The sequence below is a fragment of the Vipera berus genome (assembly GCF_964194415.1).
Source record: "Vipera berus genome assembly, chromosome: 2".
NCBI classification, from domain to species: Eukaryota; Metazoa; Chordata; class Lepidosauria; order Squamata; family Viperidae; genus Vipera; species Vipera berus.
This window is the reverse complement of record NC_138203.1, coordinates 198,283,414-198,301,695: the sequence shown is the minus strand read 5'-3', so window position 1 is coordinate 198,301,695 and position 18,282 is coordinate 198,283,414. Positions and strand designations below refer to the sequence as shown.

Sequence of the window (18,282 nt, the reverse complement as noted above, 5' to 3'; positions counted from 1 at the left end):
ACCTTTGCTCATTTCGCCGGGACCTAAAAACCTGGCTATTTGAGTTAGCCGGCCTGGATTGAGGGGTTTTAAGGTTGTAAATTTTAAATTTTAAACTCTTGGGGCTATTAATTTTATTTTATTTTAATCTGTACATTTAATCTGCCCTGTAAACCGCCCTGAGTCCCTCGGGAAAAGGACGGTATATAAATCAAAACAAATAAATAAATAATTTAGTTCTGAATACATACCATAGTACTGCTAGCCTTTTGTCTGCAGCAGTTGCATCTGGTGCTGAGCAATTCTTTAGCTTCATAGTGTACCTTCAACCAAAAAATAACTCTGTTTTTTCACTTTTACAAAAAAAATATTCCTCAAAGAGCTTGTTGGTTGAGCTTTCTACAATTTCTTAAAACCATATCAAATATAGCAAAATACACTGTACAAAGTTAAGAGTTAAGAAAGCGTTTAAAATGGTATTTAGTTTTTCATTTAACTATTTCTATATAAGATTTAATACCTTACTTAGGCCACAAACTAAACAACAACAATAACAACCCAATGACATCCTGTTTTACATCTCCACTCCTAGCTAGCAAGGCAATGTAGTTCAGACGCTAACCCAGTGCCTAGCGCAGGCATGTCAAACTGCCGCCCCTTTGCCGGCAATGGGGAAAAAGTCGCGATAAGTCGCGCGATGTCACGAGTTTGACATGCCTGGCCTAGAGGCTGTGAGAATCTGGATGGGAGGGACCAAATTCAACTTAACCCTAGGAAGATTTAGCAGGTCTGGGTTTTGGTCCCCTTGGATTTGGTGCCATATCTAACTCTTGTGGGGCTGCTTTTCCCCTGGAGAGACCTGGTGCACAATTAGGAGTGGAGGCATTCTAGACTACCCTGCAGGCTGAACGAACAAGTGGGAGTCATGGCTAGGGGAGCTTTTGGGCAGATTTATCTCATTCAACAATGGCATAGATTCATCTCGTGCTGAAATTGCACCCATTCCTAGACAAGAAGGCCTTGTTTACAGTCACTTACTCCCTACTCATTTCCCAGTTGGATCACAATGTGATTTACATGGCTTCCCTTGAAGAGAATCTGAAAGTTACAACCGGTCTGGAATGCAACAGCATACAAAGTTTTGGGTGGTTTGCCTGTACCTCTCCAGTGCTCTCCAGTTTCTATCCAGGTGCAATTCAAAGCACACCATATCAGATAATGTGGGCATGCTCGCTCCAGATCCCTTAAATCAGGGGTCCTCAAACTTGGCCCTTTTATGACTTGTGGACTTCAACTCCCAGAATTCCTCAGCCAGCATGCCTGGCTGAGGAATTCTGGGAGTTGAAGTCCACAAGTCATAAAAGGGCCAAGTTTGAAGACCCCTGCCTTAAAAGGTTGCCAATTGCTGGGACCTAGAAAGCAGGCCACTACATGCTTTTCCAAAGGACTTGGAAGAACTGGTTCTTTCAAACGGTGAGTTAGGATGAGACTCTAGTCTGGTCAATGTAAAAACTGCTGAACTGAGGGTTAGTTTTGGGCTGTTGGGAGTTTTTAATGTTGATCTGATTGACTCCTTAAAAACATTTCTCTTTCTGTGAACCATCCAGGATTATTGTACAAAAAAAAAGCTGCCATATAAATCTTATAAACAAATGTTGGTAACTGAAGAGCACCTCTAGAACCAACTATTAAGAGTATATCAATTAGGGGTACAATTTCCTATTGTGTCCCTATTCTGATAATTATACTTAATTGTCTATATAACTTACTTGATGAGCTCCACAGTTTCAGAATACATAGGGAATGGGGACTTGGATTCCTGAGCGTTTTTCTCCAATGCGTTCCCACATTCAATAAATGAAACCACAGCATCAAGGTAATACACAGCTTTTTCAAACCTGTCAGACTAAAAAAAAAAAAGTTCTTACATGGAGATTTATGATAGAGTCAAAGAATTAAAAGGATTCAATCAGTAGACAATACGTTTTTTCTTACCAATGCATCAGCATTATGTTTTAATTTCTTTGCTTCTTGCAAGTAGTGATCTGCCGAGTAGCTTCTGCAACATAAAATTACAAAATTTCGAATCTTTGTTGCTCTGATTATTTCATATTAAAGCCATAAACGTTAAAAACAAAAACCCGGCACCAAATTAAGCTTCTGACATGCAGTCACCTTATCCTGTCTCAGAGAAGATGGGAAAAGCCCACATTTCCAGCTCTTTTTAGAAAGCTAGGTGGGTAGAAGCCTGTTGAACTTCAGGGCAAACAGTCTTCCATAGGACAACGGCTGCCACGGAAAAAGCACACTTTCCAATTCCCATAAAGTATCCAAGTTTAACAGAAGGGATTAGGAGTGGGCTTAAATATCACATTTAACCGAGACAGAATAAAAAAAACAACCCAAAAAGAAACGGAGAAGCCTGCCTAAATTGTCACTAACTTGGCACGGGAAAGACTTTTCTTGGGTTGCAAAATTATACGCTGATACCAGGAACAATAAACATTTCTGTCTATGGAGATTCTCAAGTTATCCAGGTCATGACTGTCCCAAAGACGCAAAATGTCTTCAAAGAAAAACAAGAAAGTCCAGTTGCCTCTTGAAAATAAACATTTATATTACTATTTAGGATACTGTGGCAGAAACCAGGGGTGAAATAGTCGTCTTCCTGCCTTCAAAACAAACACAAACCATCTTATCTTCTTCAAGACATAACTCCAGCCTAGCAATGTTCACTCTTCTCCAATCGGCACTGATACAATGCAGAGCTTTTAGAATACTGGTGTAAATGGACGATGTTCCTGCTTAGCATTAGACCCTGTGTACAGCAGATGTACATCTGTACATCTCTGTGAATAACAGATATACCAGATCAAACTTTGACTCAACTGGCTGCAATTTCATCAGTGTGTTCAGGCTGAATATACAATCAATGAATCTGGGTCAAATTTTGCAAGGATGCCACAGAAGAAAATATATATCTTAGGATGGAAAGTCAGGTTCAAAATACCGCTCAGTTTCTAGGAACAACCTTATTCATCAGCAATTTTTAAAATATAACAAAGCAACAGTATTTTATCACATTGACACCCCAAAAAATCTAGCGCTACGAAACTGGAATGCCCCTCCAGATTTTTTATAGGAAAAACAGGCCAGACCTGTTAATGGAACAAATTAATGGAACAAATCTGAAATCAGGTCTCAGAACAAGCACAAAACAATAACAGAGCATTTTAACCTCTCGGGACATTCTACTACAGATTTCAAAATTAGGTTTAGCATGAGACAGCTGGACTTAGATATTAATAAGTCACTAGCTAACTCCTACATCAATTAAACCAATCCCCACATTCTATGAAGTGAGCTACAGCTCATGAAAGCTTATGAAACGTGTTCATCTTAAAAAGTCCTTGTAGATTCTTTTTGACTTTTGGCTATAATAGACTGTCCTATAACTTCTATCAAATTACAGTACAGTTAACGGGGGGAAAAATGAACTATACCCAGATGTTTCCGTAAGTTTATGCATGCATTCTAGCAACAAAACCGTGCATCTGGTTTTCATCTTTGTTCTCACCTGTCATCAAATACTAGCTTTGCTCTTCGGGACTTTGAACTATCGGAACTTGTGGCGGAGGCAGAAGGACAATTAGAAGAGTTATTTAAAACCTTTTCCTTGGAAAAAAAAGAGAATTCAGTTAATTAATACACTGTTTGGAGGGAAAGGCATTGCAACTGCCAAATTCAGGCTAGTTAAATGCAGCCCAGATGTTTGCCACAAATCTAACTTGACAAACAAAGCTGTTAACCATAATAAAAAATTCAAAACAGAAAGCAGATGAGATTTTAACAATGGTGTTATTATAATTTGCATGAAGACTGTTAATACAATAATTATTTTGCATCATTTAATACTTTAATTATAAACCTTTGTTGTCTCTGTAATAGTATACTAACTTATGTTGAGATAAGACTATGCAGCAAATATTTGACAAAAAATGAGCTTCATCCCATTTAACTGTTTTCCCCCCAACATATTTAAAAAGCATTTCATCTAAAAATAGTAGTAGAATTTGCAAAATGGACAACATCATATTCTGCAGGCTTGAATTTATTTCATGGCAAGTTGGGATGGAGAGATGGAAGTGGACGGCTACCAATATGTTTGGCCACATCTGTATATCCTTGGATTAAATATTCCAACTATTTAACTGCTGTGAAAATGTAAGCTTATTTAGGAATATCAACATTAATTGGGATCGTATCAATTAGCTTAGCTCTAAGTATTATCTACAGCAGCATAGCTGGCTGGGGAATTCTGGGAGTTGAAGTCCACGCATCTTCAAGTTCCTAAGGTTGGGAAACGCTGATCTACACAAACCTGATCTGTTCCCCCAACACCTTAAACTCAGCTCAACCATCTACAGGGAAGGGGTCTTTGGGCATTTACGCAGTTAGAGACTCAAATGATGCAATGATCCAAATCACATGGATAGACCTCTTTTACAGAGGGGCATGAAGTGTAAGGCAACTAGGTATGTACCTCTGGTATTAGGAAGAGGAATAGTGGCAGGCATGAGTTTTAGTGCAGGACCTTTTTAAAAAAATAAAGTTTACATGTGCTGAATTTCACACAAGATTTAAAGACTCCAAAAACAAGCTATAATCAGTAGTTGAAGTTTTTTTTTACCTTTGTTTCTTTAGTGTTATTTGAAGCCTTTCCTTCTGTTTTCTTTTGCTTAGATGAGTTACTTTTAGTGCTGCTATTATCCTTGTTACTATTACTGCCTGATTTCAAGGAAGAAGACTGACTGATAGTTCTTTTCCGAGATCCATGCTCTTGCTTTGGATCTTTTGCAACAACTGAGGTTGTGGCTGGAGATGGGAGAAGATCCTTCTCTTTAACAGTGCTTTGCTTTGAAGACCTGTCCCCCACAAAATAAAATAGGAAACAGAATTTAAAGATTTTGTACTTAATTTTGTGTAAAGGATATATATTTTTTGCTTCAAAACATCAGCTCCAAAACAATAAGCTTATTTTATCAAACTCATTATATCTGAGAAAGAGAATGACTTTAGTCTGACACAATTATTCAGATCGAGCAAAAGACCAGTTGCAATATCCAAAGGTCATATAAATGGGTGCAATCCCAAAACATCTGGAGCACCACATGAATACCATCAGCATTGATAAAATCACCATCAGTCATTTGCAAAAGGCAGGTTTACTTCAAAAGGTTTTCACCTTTCAATAACACCTTTTCAAATAACATCGAATAACAAATATGCTTACCCAAGTCCTTAGGAAAAATTCAGTAGGTGGATAAAAATGCCAAATCCAGTTTAAACATCTGGCTGACTGTGCAACTAACCATAATATGCCAAAATCACACAAAGATTCCATCTTCCCTAATCCTTGTCCTAATCCTTTCTTCAAGATATAAATATAGCTCAGCCTACAAATCTTTTCATCTAATGAAAACTGTCACAATCAGAATGGAGGAGGTATTTTGAATAAAATGATAGAATACAAATATGAAATAGTAAGGAAACAGAAAATCAGCAGAGGCTTAGAAAGCATTTTTTAAAATTTTGCTCCTATAAATCAAATTAAGTAATAACCAATATACAAAAGTGGTACAGATATTTTTACATAAATTGTTTTTCTTTAAATGTGTTATATTGTAAACTGCCCAAGAGCTCTGACTATTGGGAAGTTTGAAAATAAGAATAAAAAAACTAAAAAATAAAACAAAGGGTATAGAAAGTTCCAGGGGCATCATAGCAGCTGGAAGCACTTTGTTGGAAGTCTCCAAATAAAGTATTCTATCATCCAGAAAGATGCATATGCCCTACTATTTGGAAGAGTGTCTCTTTAAAATGTTCTCCCAAAGATTTAAAAACTGCAGTGGAAATATTAAAGGTGTAAGAATATAAACTTGGCACCAGTGCTTGTTCAAATAATACTATATAACTGAATTTTTAAAGAAATTATTTGTCTGATCCCTGGATGAAATGAAAACTAGAAACTGAGTACGTAAGAACGTGCTTACACCATGTACTTGTGTGCTATAGCTTGGAAAGTTACTCACTCTCTATTACTAGAAGTCTTGTGTGCTGAAGAAGGTTTTTCTTCCAGTTTAGTTTTCTTGCTTTCAGTGCCTCTGCTGTCTTCTGCGTTCTGTGACAGAACATTTGAGAGATAATTACCAAGACAAAGTTTAATAATCTCAACTCGACGGATTTTTTTATAAATCATCACAACCCTCAAAGAATGGCCACTGACAACATTGGGATGGTATGAATGCGGAATGGGAGAACTTGCCACAGCCAACTCACCAAGGTCAATTCACCATGGGACAGCTCACCACAGCCAACTCGCTGCAGGACAACTCAACAATTCGATTTCAATATTTAAAATAATCAAAGTAAAATATTTTAATAATCATTCATATTTCATTTTGTCCTTTGTTTGGCATCACTTCTTTGATTATTCTATTCCACCATTTCTTGATATAAGTGTAAAGTCTTGTCCCATGGCGAGTTGGCCATGTTGAGGTGTCCCGCAGTGATTTGGTTGCAGTGAGATGGCCGCGGTGAGTTGTATGTGATAAATTATCCTAGACCAGGGGTCTGCAACCTTGACAAATTAAAGACTCATTGACTTCAGCTCCCAGAATTCCTCAGCCAGCTATTCTGGGAGCTGAAGTCCACAAGTCTTAAAGTTGTCAAGGTAGCAGACCCCTGCCCTAGACCCTGATGAGAGGTAACAACCTTGGCAAAGCAGCTTTTCTCAATAATTGTGTAGCTGGGCAAGAGCAAGGAAGCAAAAATACCTCAGATTTCAAGAAGGTAGCTTTAATGCTCCCCTAGGGTAAATATAAGTTCTTAAAAATTATATTAGTTATGTCCCAGCCTCATTTTCAGTTATACTAAGGCAAAATTTCTTTGAATGGTATGAATGTTTTTCCCCTATATTTCTCCCCATTTGGGCTGAGTTGCTTTTTATTAACTGCTATTTCTTCCATTTTTTTACCAGCCTACTACCCATAATTCCTTACAACTGTTAACAAATAATATTCCTCACAATATTGTAAGTATAAAATTACATTGATGATGTATGATGTCAAGGTACGAGAAATACTGCTTAATTAGATGTATATAAACAAATGTGACACCTCGCTTTTCATTGACCACAAACCGTCAAAATGGCTACAATTCTTGCTATGCTGACAACAGCACTGTCTAAAAATGGAAATTTCTAGTCCTATTTACTACAGTGTTTCCAAAAACATGTAAGAAGAATATTTTTATTATTAAGCTATTAGGTTAGTAGGGCTTTGTATTGCTTTGGCCTCAAAAGGGAAAAAGTGCAATAAGAGATGCTCATGTGGCATTTGTGAGGAACTCATTAAAGCAGCTTCATCTTTCCCCTGGCCTTTGTAACCATTACATTGACCCAGTATGATTCAAAGCCAAAACAGTACTGTGATCATTAATAATGTATTAAATCAATCTAAAAATATGAGTATGTCTTCTCATTAAAATGAAATTAACATCATATAGCAATAAAAAAAGGTAAAGGTTCTTCCGCACATGCGTGCTAGTCGTTTCAAACTCTAGGGGCCGGTGCTCATCTCCATTTCAAAACTGAAGAGCCAGCGCTTGTCCGAGGACGTCTCCGTGGTCATGTGGCCGGCATGATTAGATGCCAAAGGTGCACAGAACGCTGTTACCTTCCCACTGTAGTGGTCCCTATTTTTCTACTTGCATTTTTACGTACTTTCAAACTGCTAGGTTGGCAGAAGCTGGGACGCGTAACAGGCGCTCACTGTTACGCGGCACTCGGGATTCGACCCGCCAAACTGCCAACCTTCTGATCGACAAGCTCAGCGTCCTAACCCACTGAGCCACCACGTCCCCTTCATATAGCAATACAACTATGCAAATATATTATTATATAACAAAGCAAGATAATTTAAAAAATAAACCTCACAGGAATGTCAAGCTACATGGTGGAAAGAAAAAAAGAATTACTTACCTATCTACCTTAAACAACCTAGTTATATACTACTGCTAAGCATTAAAAAATATTTGCAATGTTCTTGAAGTTTAATAAAATTAATGCACTTATTTTTAAAAAATGAAAAAAAAATTGCCCACGTTTACTAATGATGCTACAGACACTATGTCCACAAGGGACTATACCATAATCTATTATTCCATCCTGCTTATATAGATAGATCTGTAGAAGGCTTTAAGACCTCTGCATCAATGCTGTAAAGAACAGTACTTATTTGTGAACACTTAACATTTCATTTATTTATTTCATTTGTGCATCATTTTTAGGAACTCAAGGCACCGTACTTTCTCCCCCTATTTTCCTCCACAACAACCCTGTGAGTTACATTAGGCAGAGATAACACAAAATAACCTCTGGATGAAGGCCACCAACTTTAAAAACTGCTTTATTAAATGTTCAGTTCTGATAACAAGTCTAGATCTTCATGCTGAAAACTGACCTGACATAATTTATGCTTTTTTCTGCCCTTGTTGGAACTTTTCTCAGAAGTTATTTTCTGGGGTTCTCTTGGATGCTTCTCGCACACATTTTTTCTCTCCGATTTTGATAGATCCGTCTCTCTGTAAGGCTTCCCTGGTATTCTGGTTAGGAGGCTCAAGTCAATCTTCACAATAAGGGGATATCTTTCATCAGGATCACTGAGCGGTGAAAGGAGTTCCTTCTCTTCCATAGGAGAGAACATTCGTTGCCGTAAAAAACTGTCATCCTCCTCTATGGAGGGTTTAACAGGAGTCCTATTGCTGTCAGAATATTTGGGGGTTTGTGATGAAGGAGGAAGGCTCTCGTTCTCATCAGAATCAGAGGAGGAGGTATCTGTTTCAATGAATTCCTTGGATTTCTGGGCGGATTTGTTTGCCACCTTGCATTTCTTCTTCTCTGCGGTAAGCCGAGGGGACGGTTTAGGCTCCTTTTTTATATTTGGTTTCCTGGAGCCTTTGGTGGCTGCCTTGTGTCTGTTAGAAGGTATGTTTGTTGCCATATCCAGGGGGGTCTCACTTTCTATTTTCAGGCCTCCTCTGGGCTCTTCTACTGACGGCTTCTCCGATTTTTTGGGCTGTTTCTTGCCTACAGTCCTCCTTTGGATCGCACTATCGCTCTGAGCAGGTGACTTCTGTCGACCACGATTGCTCTCTGATCCTTTCTGGCTACCTTTGGAATCTCTCCCAGGTGTGGAGGATATGGAATCCTTTGATCCACTTTGGTCTGCATATCCTCCGCCTGTGCTCTGATCTCTCCCTTCTTTTTTGTAACCTTGGGTTGATGGGATGTTACTGTCAATGGAAGACGCTGGTGATACTTTGTGTGGGTTCACCTTGTTTAGCCAGTTGTCAAGCTGCCACTTATTGGTTGAAGGCGGCTCAGGCTAAAGAAAGAAAAGAGGAAAACCCAAATGACAAAATTCTGCATGAATACAGCCTGGAAAAACAGGGATTATTTTGCTCACTTCTCTCCTATGGCACCAAGTCTGTGACCGCATCCAAATTTGAAAAGAGGATCATCTAGAAACGAGAAGACGGGTGCCACAGCTTGCTAGATTTCTCAACCAAGAGAACTGCATCAGAATTACAGAATTCACCTCACCATTCATACCATCTACCTGGAAGGAAGCACTGCTCTTTTCAAACAAGAAGATTTAGGATTAACCAAAATGGCTGATACAGTAATAAATGACACAAATCAGCAGCACAATCCTCTCTTCTAAGAGAGCTGTTCCTAGGGACTCAGCTAGCACAGAACAGAAGCTTCACTGTGCAATTCGGATATCTAATTTGTCAGTCAACCGTGACTAAAGGTAGTCCTCGACTTACGACCACAATTGAGCCCAAAATTTCTGTTGCTAAGCGAGACAGTTAAGTGAGTTTTGCCCCCTTTTTCCACTTTCTTGCCACAGGTGTTAAGTGAATCACTGCAGTTGCTAAGTTAGAAGCATGGCTGTAAAGTGAACCTGGCTTCCCCACCGACTGCTTGTGAGAAGGTCACAAAAGGGGATCACATGACCCCGGGACACCGCAACTGTCGTAAATATGCCAGTCAGTTGCCAAGCATCTGACTGTTGATCATGTGACCATGAGGCTGCTGAAATGGTTAAGTGTGAAAAACAGTCATTAAGTCACTTTTTTCAGTGCCATGGTAACTTTGAACGATCATTAAATGAGCTGTCATAAGCTGAGGACTACCTATATTCGTTGTTTATTGTTTTAACATTGTCTTTGTTACTCATAATACATTTTTTTTAGAATATAACATTTTCAGCAGCTTGGATACGCCATATAACCGTTAAAAAGGTAAAGGTAAAGGTTCCCCCGCACATGCGTGCTAGTCGTTTCCGACTCTAGGGGCCGGTGCTCATCTCCGTTTCAAAGCCAAAGAGCCAGCGCTTGTCCGAAGACGTATCCGTGGTCATGTGGCTGGCATGACTAGACGCCAAAGGCACACGGAACGCTGTTACCTTCCCACCGTAGTGGTCCCTATTTTTCTACTTGCATTTTTACGTGCTTTCGAACTGCTAGGTTGGCAGAAGCTGGGACGAGTAACAGGCGCTCACTCTGTTACACAGCACTCGGGAGTCGACCTGCCAAACTGCCGACCTTCTGATCGACAGGCTCAGCGTCCTAACCCACTGAGCCACCACGTCCCTTGTATATAACCGTTAGCACATTTTAAACAAAGAAGCAGTGAGGCAATAATTCTGAAGAATGGAAAAGGAAAACATTTTGCTTTCCTTCATTTTGGAGGACATTTTTAAATTATCCAGGTGTGTGCACATGCACACAACCATTTTACTCCACTCTCCCTCCAGAAGATAAAACTGTTGCTTGATCAGGTCAATGCCATCTGTATCCCACCACCTTATTTCCTTCTTTATAACTGTCAGTGTAACATTTCGTACAGGTGGTACACTCGACCCGACCACAAGTGGAACCAGAATTTCCATGCCACACTTGCTAAGCGAAACACTGCCGTTGTGAAGTGAATCACATGATTGTTAAGCGAATCAGCTTCCCTCACTGACTTTCCTTGTCAGAAGCAAACTGGGAAGTCGCAAATAGTGATCACATGACCCCAGGGAGCTGCAACTGTCATAAATACATGTCAAGTGGCCAAACACCCAAATTTTGATCATGTGACCATAGAAATGCTGCGACGGTCATTAAGTGCAGTCATAAGTCACATTTTTTTTCAGAGCTTTGAACAAATTGTTTCAGTGAAGGGCTACTTGTATCTTAAGTGTAGAGTTAATCAAGTCACCCAAGAATTCCTGCCTTTGGTGTTTGTTGTGAATTTGGGGGATTCCACTTCCACGCACAAGAAGAGTTCCTCTAGCTTTCTCAACATACAAATGTTAATTTACAGTGTTTAAGATTTGGCAAAATTTAAAAGGTAATCAGAACAAATTGAATACATTTACTTCTGCAAACTTTGGAAATTCTGAGACTAAATAGAAATCACCAGTAGCTTTTTGGTTTTCAGCTAAATAGGCTTCAGACAATGTTTGCTTTTAGAAAGAAGGATGTTACACACCCTGAGCTAGGCAGGTTTTGATTGCAAAAAGAGGATCTGTATAAACTAATTAATGGATTCCATAAACCTGTAACATACAGAGTTATTGCTGTTTATTAAAGTACCTGAGGACAATTAATGTCATGACCGCCAGCCATAACACTATTTGAGAGGCAGAGGGGAAAAATTACCTCAGGAGATGCACTTTGAGAAGGCTCATTTGCCTCGCTGTCACTGGAACTACTTTCACTTTCCGAGTCTGAACCGGAACTGCTTTCAGACCCGCTATGGCTGCTTGAGTCATCCCTAGAATTATCTGCTCCTTCACTTGTATGCTGGGAAGGTTCAGAATTACTAAGAGGGAAAAAAAGAATAAGGAACAAAGGCTGAGAGGTTTTGAAATCTTAAAAGTATTATTCATAGGTTGAAGAGCAAGTAATCAAACAACTATTTGCAGATAAAGTTCCATGGCTTCTTGTTTCAAACACAATTCTCAAAAGTAGATTACATGCAACTACCATGCATATTACTTTACTACAACTGCATACTGCCAGATACTATATCTACATACCTTCCGGGTGTACCTCTTGGTACTGTCTTATCAAAATCCTGTAAGTAAAGAAAAAAAATGCAGATTAGGACTGACTAATCTGCTAATCTGTTACCATTATTATGGTAATAATAGCTTTGTTAGTGTTTTACGACATGGATAAAGATGAATCATCTGTATAAATGAAAACTAAGGAAAATAATCTGAAATTAAATTGTCAACTCATAGTCTAAATACTACTTCACACTATGAATAGATCGATCATAGATTTGTTCTTTTTTTTCGCTCAAAATAACCCAGCTTTTCTTCCTATGACTGGTACCTGAAGTAAATACACTTATGTGTACAATCCCCGTGTTGGTTTTTAATTTTTAAAGTTTTATTTGAAAATGAAATAAATGACAGAAAACAGTGTAATGTTTCTAATTGAGCTAATTCATCTGCCATGAAACCTCCCACTGACTTTCTTTTTCGTAACACTTGATTAAACATTTCCCCCAGGCTTTTTATAATGCCCATTATTTTTCACTAGTGATATCGTTTATTACATTTTTTTTGTCCTGTCATGTCTATGCAATGCTTCTGATTCTGTTAGGAAGAGGTCCTTTCCTAAGAGCCCAGGGGTATGAACACAGCACCTGTTTGGGACCCACTAAAGCAGAGACATCTGTTTATATGATTGGGCAGGAAATCTCCCTATAGCAAATCAGTCTTTCTGCGTAAGGACAAAGCTGTTTTAATGCACTGGACAGGGACTGAATTGATGTTCCCATGCTCATTGAAACACCTTTCCAACGAAATCTAAAGCACTGCACAGCCCTACTACCTCTCACTTATTCTTGAATTCAAAATGGAAAGATTTTTAATAAAATGGTTTAATCAGTACAGGTAGTCCTTGATTTATGACAACTGAGCCCAAAATTTCTGTTGGTAAGCAAGACACTTGTTAAAATTTTATGTCTTTTCTTGTCACAGTTATTAAGTGAATCACTGCAGTTGATAAATTAGTAACCTGGTTCTTAAGTGAATCTGGCTTCCCCATTGACTTTGTTAAAAGGTCACAATTGGATCACGTGGCTCCAGGAACCTGCAACCGTCACAAATATGAATCAATTGCTAAGCACCTGAATTTTGATCATGTGACCGTGGGGATGCTGCAGTAGTCGTAAGTTTGAAAACTGGTCGTAAGTCGCTTTTTTTCAATATGTTGTAACTTCAAGTTGTAAGTTGAGAATTACCTGTAGTGGACAACTTTCTCTGGCTAGAGGTGTACTTTACTGTACAGGTAGCCCTGGGACAACAGCACTAAACAAAGTGACTTATGAACTGTCCTCAAAGTTACAACCGACCATACCACCCCTGCAATCATATGATCACAATTTGGATGCTTGGCAACTGGTTCACATATATAACAGTTGCAGCACCCCATGGTCATGATTTGCAAACTTCCTCTGGCTCGCAGCATCCCAGAATCCTGGACTTGTCGTTTGCGATTTTCCAAGGGAGCTTCTGACAAGCAAAGTCAATGGGGTAGCCAGATTTGCTTGACAACCGCTTAATTCTCTTAAAAACAGTGGCAAAAAAGTTTGTAAATGGGGCACAACTCACTTAACACGGATTTGTTTAGCAATGCATACTTTGGGCTCAATAAGTGGTTTAAGTCGAGGACGATCTGTCCACGTTTTCACCATGTCCGAGTTAAGAGTACACTTATGTATTTTATACGTGATTGCCCGGCCTAGAAGGTAACCCAAAGACCTGAATACCAACACGTCATATGGGCTGTCAGAGGAGTGTAGTCCCATTTCAAGGATTTGCCACTAAGGACATGGCCGGGTAACCACGTGGCAGCTTTTTCAACTGAGGCATGAAAGTGAGCCCGACAGCTTCACTAACTTTTTTTAAAAAAATAAATAATGAATTTATTATTTAAATAGGCCTTCCTAGAGCAAAGATTTTAATTGTGCTGCAATTTAAAACTGTGCTTTAATTTTGTTTTTGTCTTGCCTTGGATTAATTTCATTTTTATATTTATATTAAGTTATTTTGATTATGTCACAAGGCTGTTCAATTTGGGAGTAAAAAAGGCAGAACCAAAATTAGTAGTAATAATAACCTGTTCACCATCACTGTCTTCACTGCTGCTGAGTTTCAAATCATTTATCAGAACACTAGGGGGAGGGAGGGAGGGAGAGATGGAAGAAATAATTTTGTTAAAAATATTGTCAGATACACCATATCATGATAATGTCAGTTTTCCTTTATTATTAAACTGAAATACTACTCCAAGAATGATAGTAAGGACTTACAATGCTATCAAAGCCCAATAGTTATTCTGAAAATTCAAGCATTAATTGTAAAAATTCATACCTCAAAAAACAACATGGAACTAGCATTAGCAAAGTCCAAACTATGTTGCAATCATATCTAGAAGCTGCAATATCTAACCAAAATTTAAAAATCAGTCAATAATAAACCATGAACAATTGATCAGGGACTGTAATAATTACTGTTTCAACAATTATAATATAAGTAACTAGCATCACTGAGGCTACAGGTAATAATTTTACAAACGATCCCAAGAAAAACTGATGCAGTAGATAGCAAGCTAAAACCTATTTTTAGATTTACAATTTAGGAACTGTTATATAACTGTTTAACTGAATTGAAAGTTATTAACTCATATTTCATTTTTTCATGCTTTTAAGACCTGGGTTTTGAATGCTTTACATATAACTAAATCTGAACAAAATATTCATATTTTTTTTTAAAAAATAAGACATTACAGTAAATGATAAACAATACCACGATAACAAACATAATATCTTACTTTGTCTGGTTTGATTCACATCTGGAATAGAAGCAGAGATTGGGTTAAACATTTTCAAGCTAAGACTTCAAAGTAAATATTAAACTTAGATTGAGTGATATTTTATTTACATTCTGACTTGACTTCTACACATACAGCAGAAAAGTCCCTAAAGGTAAAGAAATGGATTGTAACTACTGCAGACTGCATATGAGGCACATGAGTTTCAAGCTCTTAATACAAGACACCAATTACATGGTTTATTCTCATAAGTCCTATGTGGCATGGACAATCAGAAGCAGTCTTTGAGAATGTTTCTAAATAATCTTAGGGGTGAACAAGAGATGTTTTTCTCTACAAACAAGTAAGGTTTTAGTAGGACCCTGCTCACCATATTTATGCGGTAAGGGCTCTTCTGTTCAAGCTGGGGGGGGGGGGGAAATGGAATCACTGCACTTACAGTAATGCTATAAGCTACAAAAACAACCCTGGAGAAGAAGTCCGAGATTGCCGTTTAAATGTTGAACCATAAAGTATTCAAACTATCTGTCTGTCCAGTTCTAAGTCTAGAGCAAAAATAGGAAATATCAGCTCTACAGCTGTTTGGATTGCCAAACCACTGGGAAGCCTCAACTCTAGAATGTCCTTGATCCTACACACAAATGCAGAGCAAGGAGGTATCGAGGGACCTAAAAGGCTAGAAAATTCAATAAGACTAGTAAGGCCAATAACTCAAAACAGATGGCAACATCTGATTGATTTAGTCTGGACTTGGAAGCTAAGAAAGGATGGACCTGGATAGTACTTAAGTGGTAGACTCCCAGCAAACATCAGGGCAAAAGGCTGGACTGGAAATCAAAAACATCCTATTCCAAACATTTCTATATTGCTGCCAAGTAAACCTGACATATCTTTACAACAACAAAAAATTTAAATAAAATAAAAATTATGGAAACCTAGGCCCACAGTCATTTCCTATTCTCTAGGACACACTCAGGTATCTTGAAACGGTATTTGTATAAAATACGACCATAGCTAATTGGTTTATGTTCACTCAGAATTATAGCCATACTTACGACTTAGACTGGTGGCCATTAGATGTTTTCAGTGAAGGATTGTATCTTTCTGAGCAGAAGAGAATATAATGGCTTAAAAATGAACTCTGAAAACATATGCACTAACCAAATTATACCTTTACAGACTATAATGGCTCGGATTGATGTTGCAAGATTGGACAACTTTATTATTTCAGGAAAAAAAACCTTTGTAAATGGATGGTCTGCTTATTTCAGACCATGGAAAGCAAGTGCTGCTTCAGGGAGAAGGAAGCGACACTTTTGTAACAACCATCATTTGTTCAGGATTTCAATATAAGCAAAATACAGCGCAGGTAGTCCTCGACTTACAACAGTCATTTAGTGACCGTTCAAAGTTACGACATCACTGACAAAAGCGACTTATGACCATTTTTCACACTTATGACCACTGCATGGTCACATGATCAAAATTCAAACGCTTGGCAGCTGAACTCATATTTATGACAACTGCAGTGTCCAGAGGTCATGTGATCACTTTTTTGCAACCTTTTTACAAGTAAAGTCAATAGGGAAAACAGTTTCACTTAACAACCATTTACTAATTTACCAACTGCAGTGATTTACTTAATAACCGTGTCAATAAAAGTCATAAAATGGGGCAAAACTCACTTAAGAAATGTTTCACTTAGTAACGGAAATTTTGGGCTCAATTGTAGTCGTAAGTTGAGGACTACCTGTACATTCAAGCTCACTATATTAGCAAAATGTTAGACAAAGGGCAAATATGGCATGGAGGAGAACCTGATGAGGAATAAAGAAAGAAGTCAAGATGTTTGCGAGCCCTAACACTCAACAGCACACCTATATATACATGAAGATCAGTCATCAAAGTTATAGAATAGTTTGATATTTCAAACGGCATGCAGTAATACTAGTCAGAATGCTATTTTTGACAACAATCATTTTTTAAAAGAAATTTGTTTTAAAATTGGAATCACTCCAATTGGAAAAAATAAAAGAACAGGAAAATTATCTCACAAAGGTCTGGCATAGACGTCGCCTGCTTTCAATTCTCTCTCAGTTAGACAAGCAAGTACACAGCTCTGCTGGTGCTTATTTTTCTTATTTGTGGATATTATAGGATTCACGAATCACTTCTATAGCTTCAAATATCTATCAGGCTCAAAATATATCATGAAAAAATCTCAAATTTAGCTATAGAGCAAGTAAGTAAGGAAATACAAAATTAACTGTAATATGTCCAATGTTCTAATCTTATGTCCTATTAAACAAGCAAGTCTACAACCATGACTGGAAGAATGCACGAGCAACATGATTCAGTTCTTTCCTCCAATGAAAGTCCCACTAGATCAGTATTTAAATGTTTATTTATATAAAAAAGCCTTCCAAAGGAAATCTGAATTTAAAACATCAAAATTAGACAAGAGAAATAATTCAATACAATGTACTTACTTTGATCCCCAGTGCCCAAGTTAGATTGCTGAGTTTCCTGTAATAAACAGAAAAAGTTCTGCTATTAACAGAATATATTAAAAGGAAAAGCTTAAGTTACCAAATATCACACACCTTTTACATTTGGTAGTCCAGTGTGTAATTTTGTTGTTGTTAGTTGCGAAGTCGTGTCCGACCCATCGCGACCCTATGGACAACGTTCCTCCAGGCCTTCCTGTCCTCCACCATCCTCCGGAGTCCATTCAAGCTCACACCCACATGTGTAATTTAAGTAAGCATAAATGCAAATTTTGCATATGAAAAAGTACAGGTAATCCTTGACTTACAGTGGCACTTAAGACCAGAATTTCTGATGCTAAACCCAATCCTTGCAGTCTTGATTGCCATTATTAACCAAAGCCCAAGGTTCTTAGGCAAGGCAACTTCCTGCTGGCTTCCCACAATCAAAGTCAGTGAAGAAGCTGACAGGAAGTTACAAGTTCTATGCCAGTGAGCAGGTAAGTGGCTGCTGCCAGGTAGGGGTAGGGGGCGCAAGGATATGCGTGAGAGGCCTGCATGGGTCAGGATGGGTGTGTAAGAGCTGTATCATGAGTTGTAGAGGGTGTGCAGGGATGCAGGTTGGCGAGTATTTGGTGTGGATTGGGGAACATGCACGTTGGGGAGAGTGGGTGAGGATGCAACGTATGTCAGAGAAGGTCTGCAAGTGGCCAACATGAGCACAAAATGGCTGGGGGGAGGGGCAAGGGGGGGAAAAGACTTACCCCAGTGACTTGTGACCTTCCCTGTTGGCTTCCCCATTGACGTTCTGGGGAAGCCAGCAGGGAAGGTTGCAAATGGCAATCACATGATC

The 18,282-nt window shown here is 38.5% G+C and overlaps 1 protein-coding gene across 3 annotated transcripts in view; it reads right to left on the bottom strand.

Moving 5' to 3' along the window:
• Positions 1–18,282, bottom strand: part of AFF4 (ALF transcription elongation factor 4) — a 55,896-nt gene that overhangs the window by 3,701 nt on the left and 33,913 nt on the right. For all 3 annotated transcript variants that reach the window (XM_081319668.1, XM_081319667.1, XM_081319666.1), the window contains 13 exons: positions 17,433–17,469; positions 15,999–16,047; positions 14,944–14,964; positions 14,230–14,284; positions 12,135–12,172; positions 11,755–11,917; positions 8,502–9,425; positions 6,072–6,160; positions 4,670–4,904; positions 3,557–3,654; positions 1,975–2,038; positions 1,749–1,885; positions 231–302 (listed from right to left, as the gene is read on the bottom strand). In XM_081319668.1, the coding sequence (XP_081175794.1) occupies positions 231–302; positions 1,749–1,885; positions 1,975–2,038; positions 3,557–3,654; positions 4,670–4,904; positions 6,072–6,160; positions 8,502–9,425; positions 11,755–11,917; positions 12,135–12,172; positions 14,230–14,284; positions 14,944–14,964; positions 15,999–16,047; positions 17,433–17,469 (1,982 nt within the window). The remainder of the gene's footprint in view (positions 1–230; positions 303–1,748; positions 1,886–1,974; positions 2,039–3,556; positions 3,655–4,669; positions 4,905–6,071; positions 6,161–8,501; positions 9,426–11,754; positions 11,918–12,134; positions 12,173–14,229; positions 14,285–14,943; positions 14,965–15,998; positions 16,048–17,432; positions 17,470–18,282) is intronic.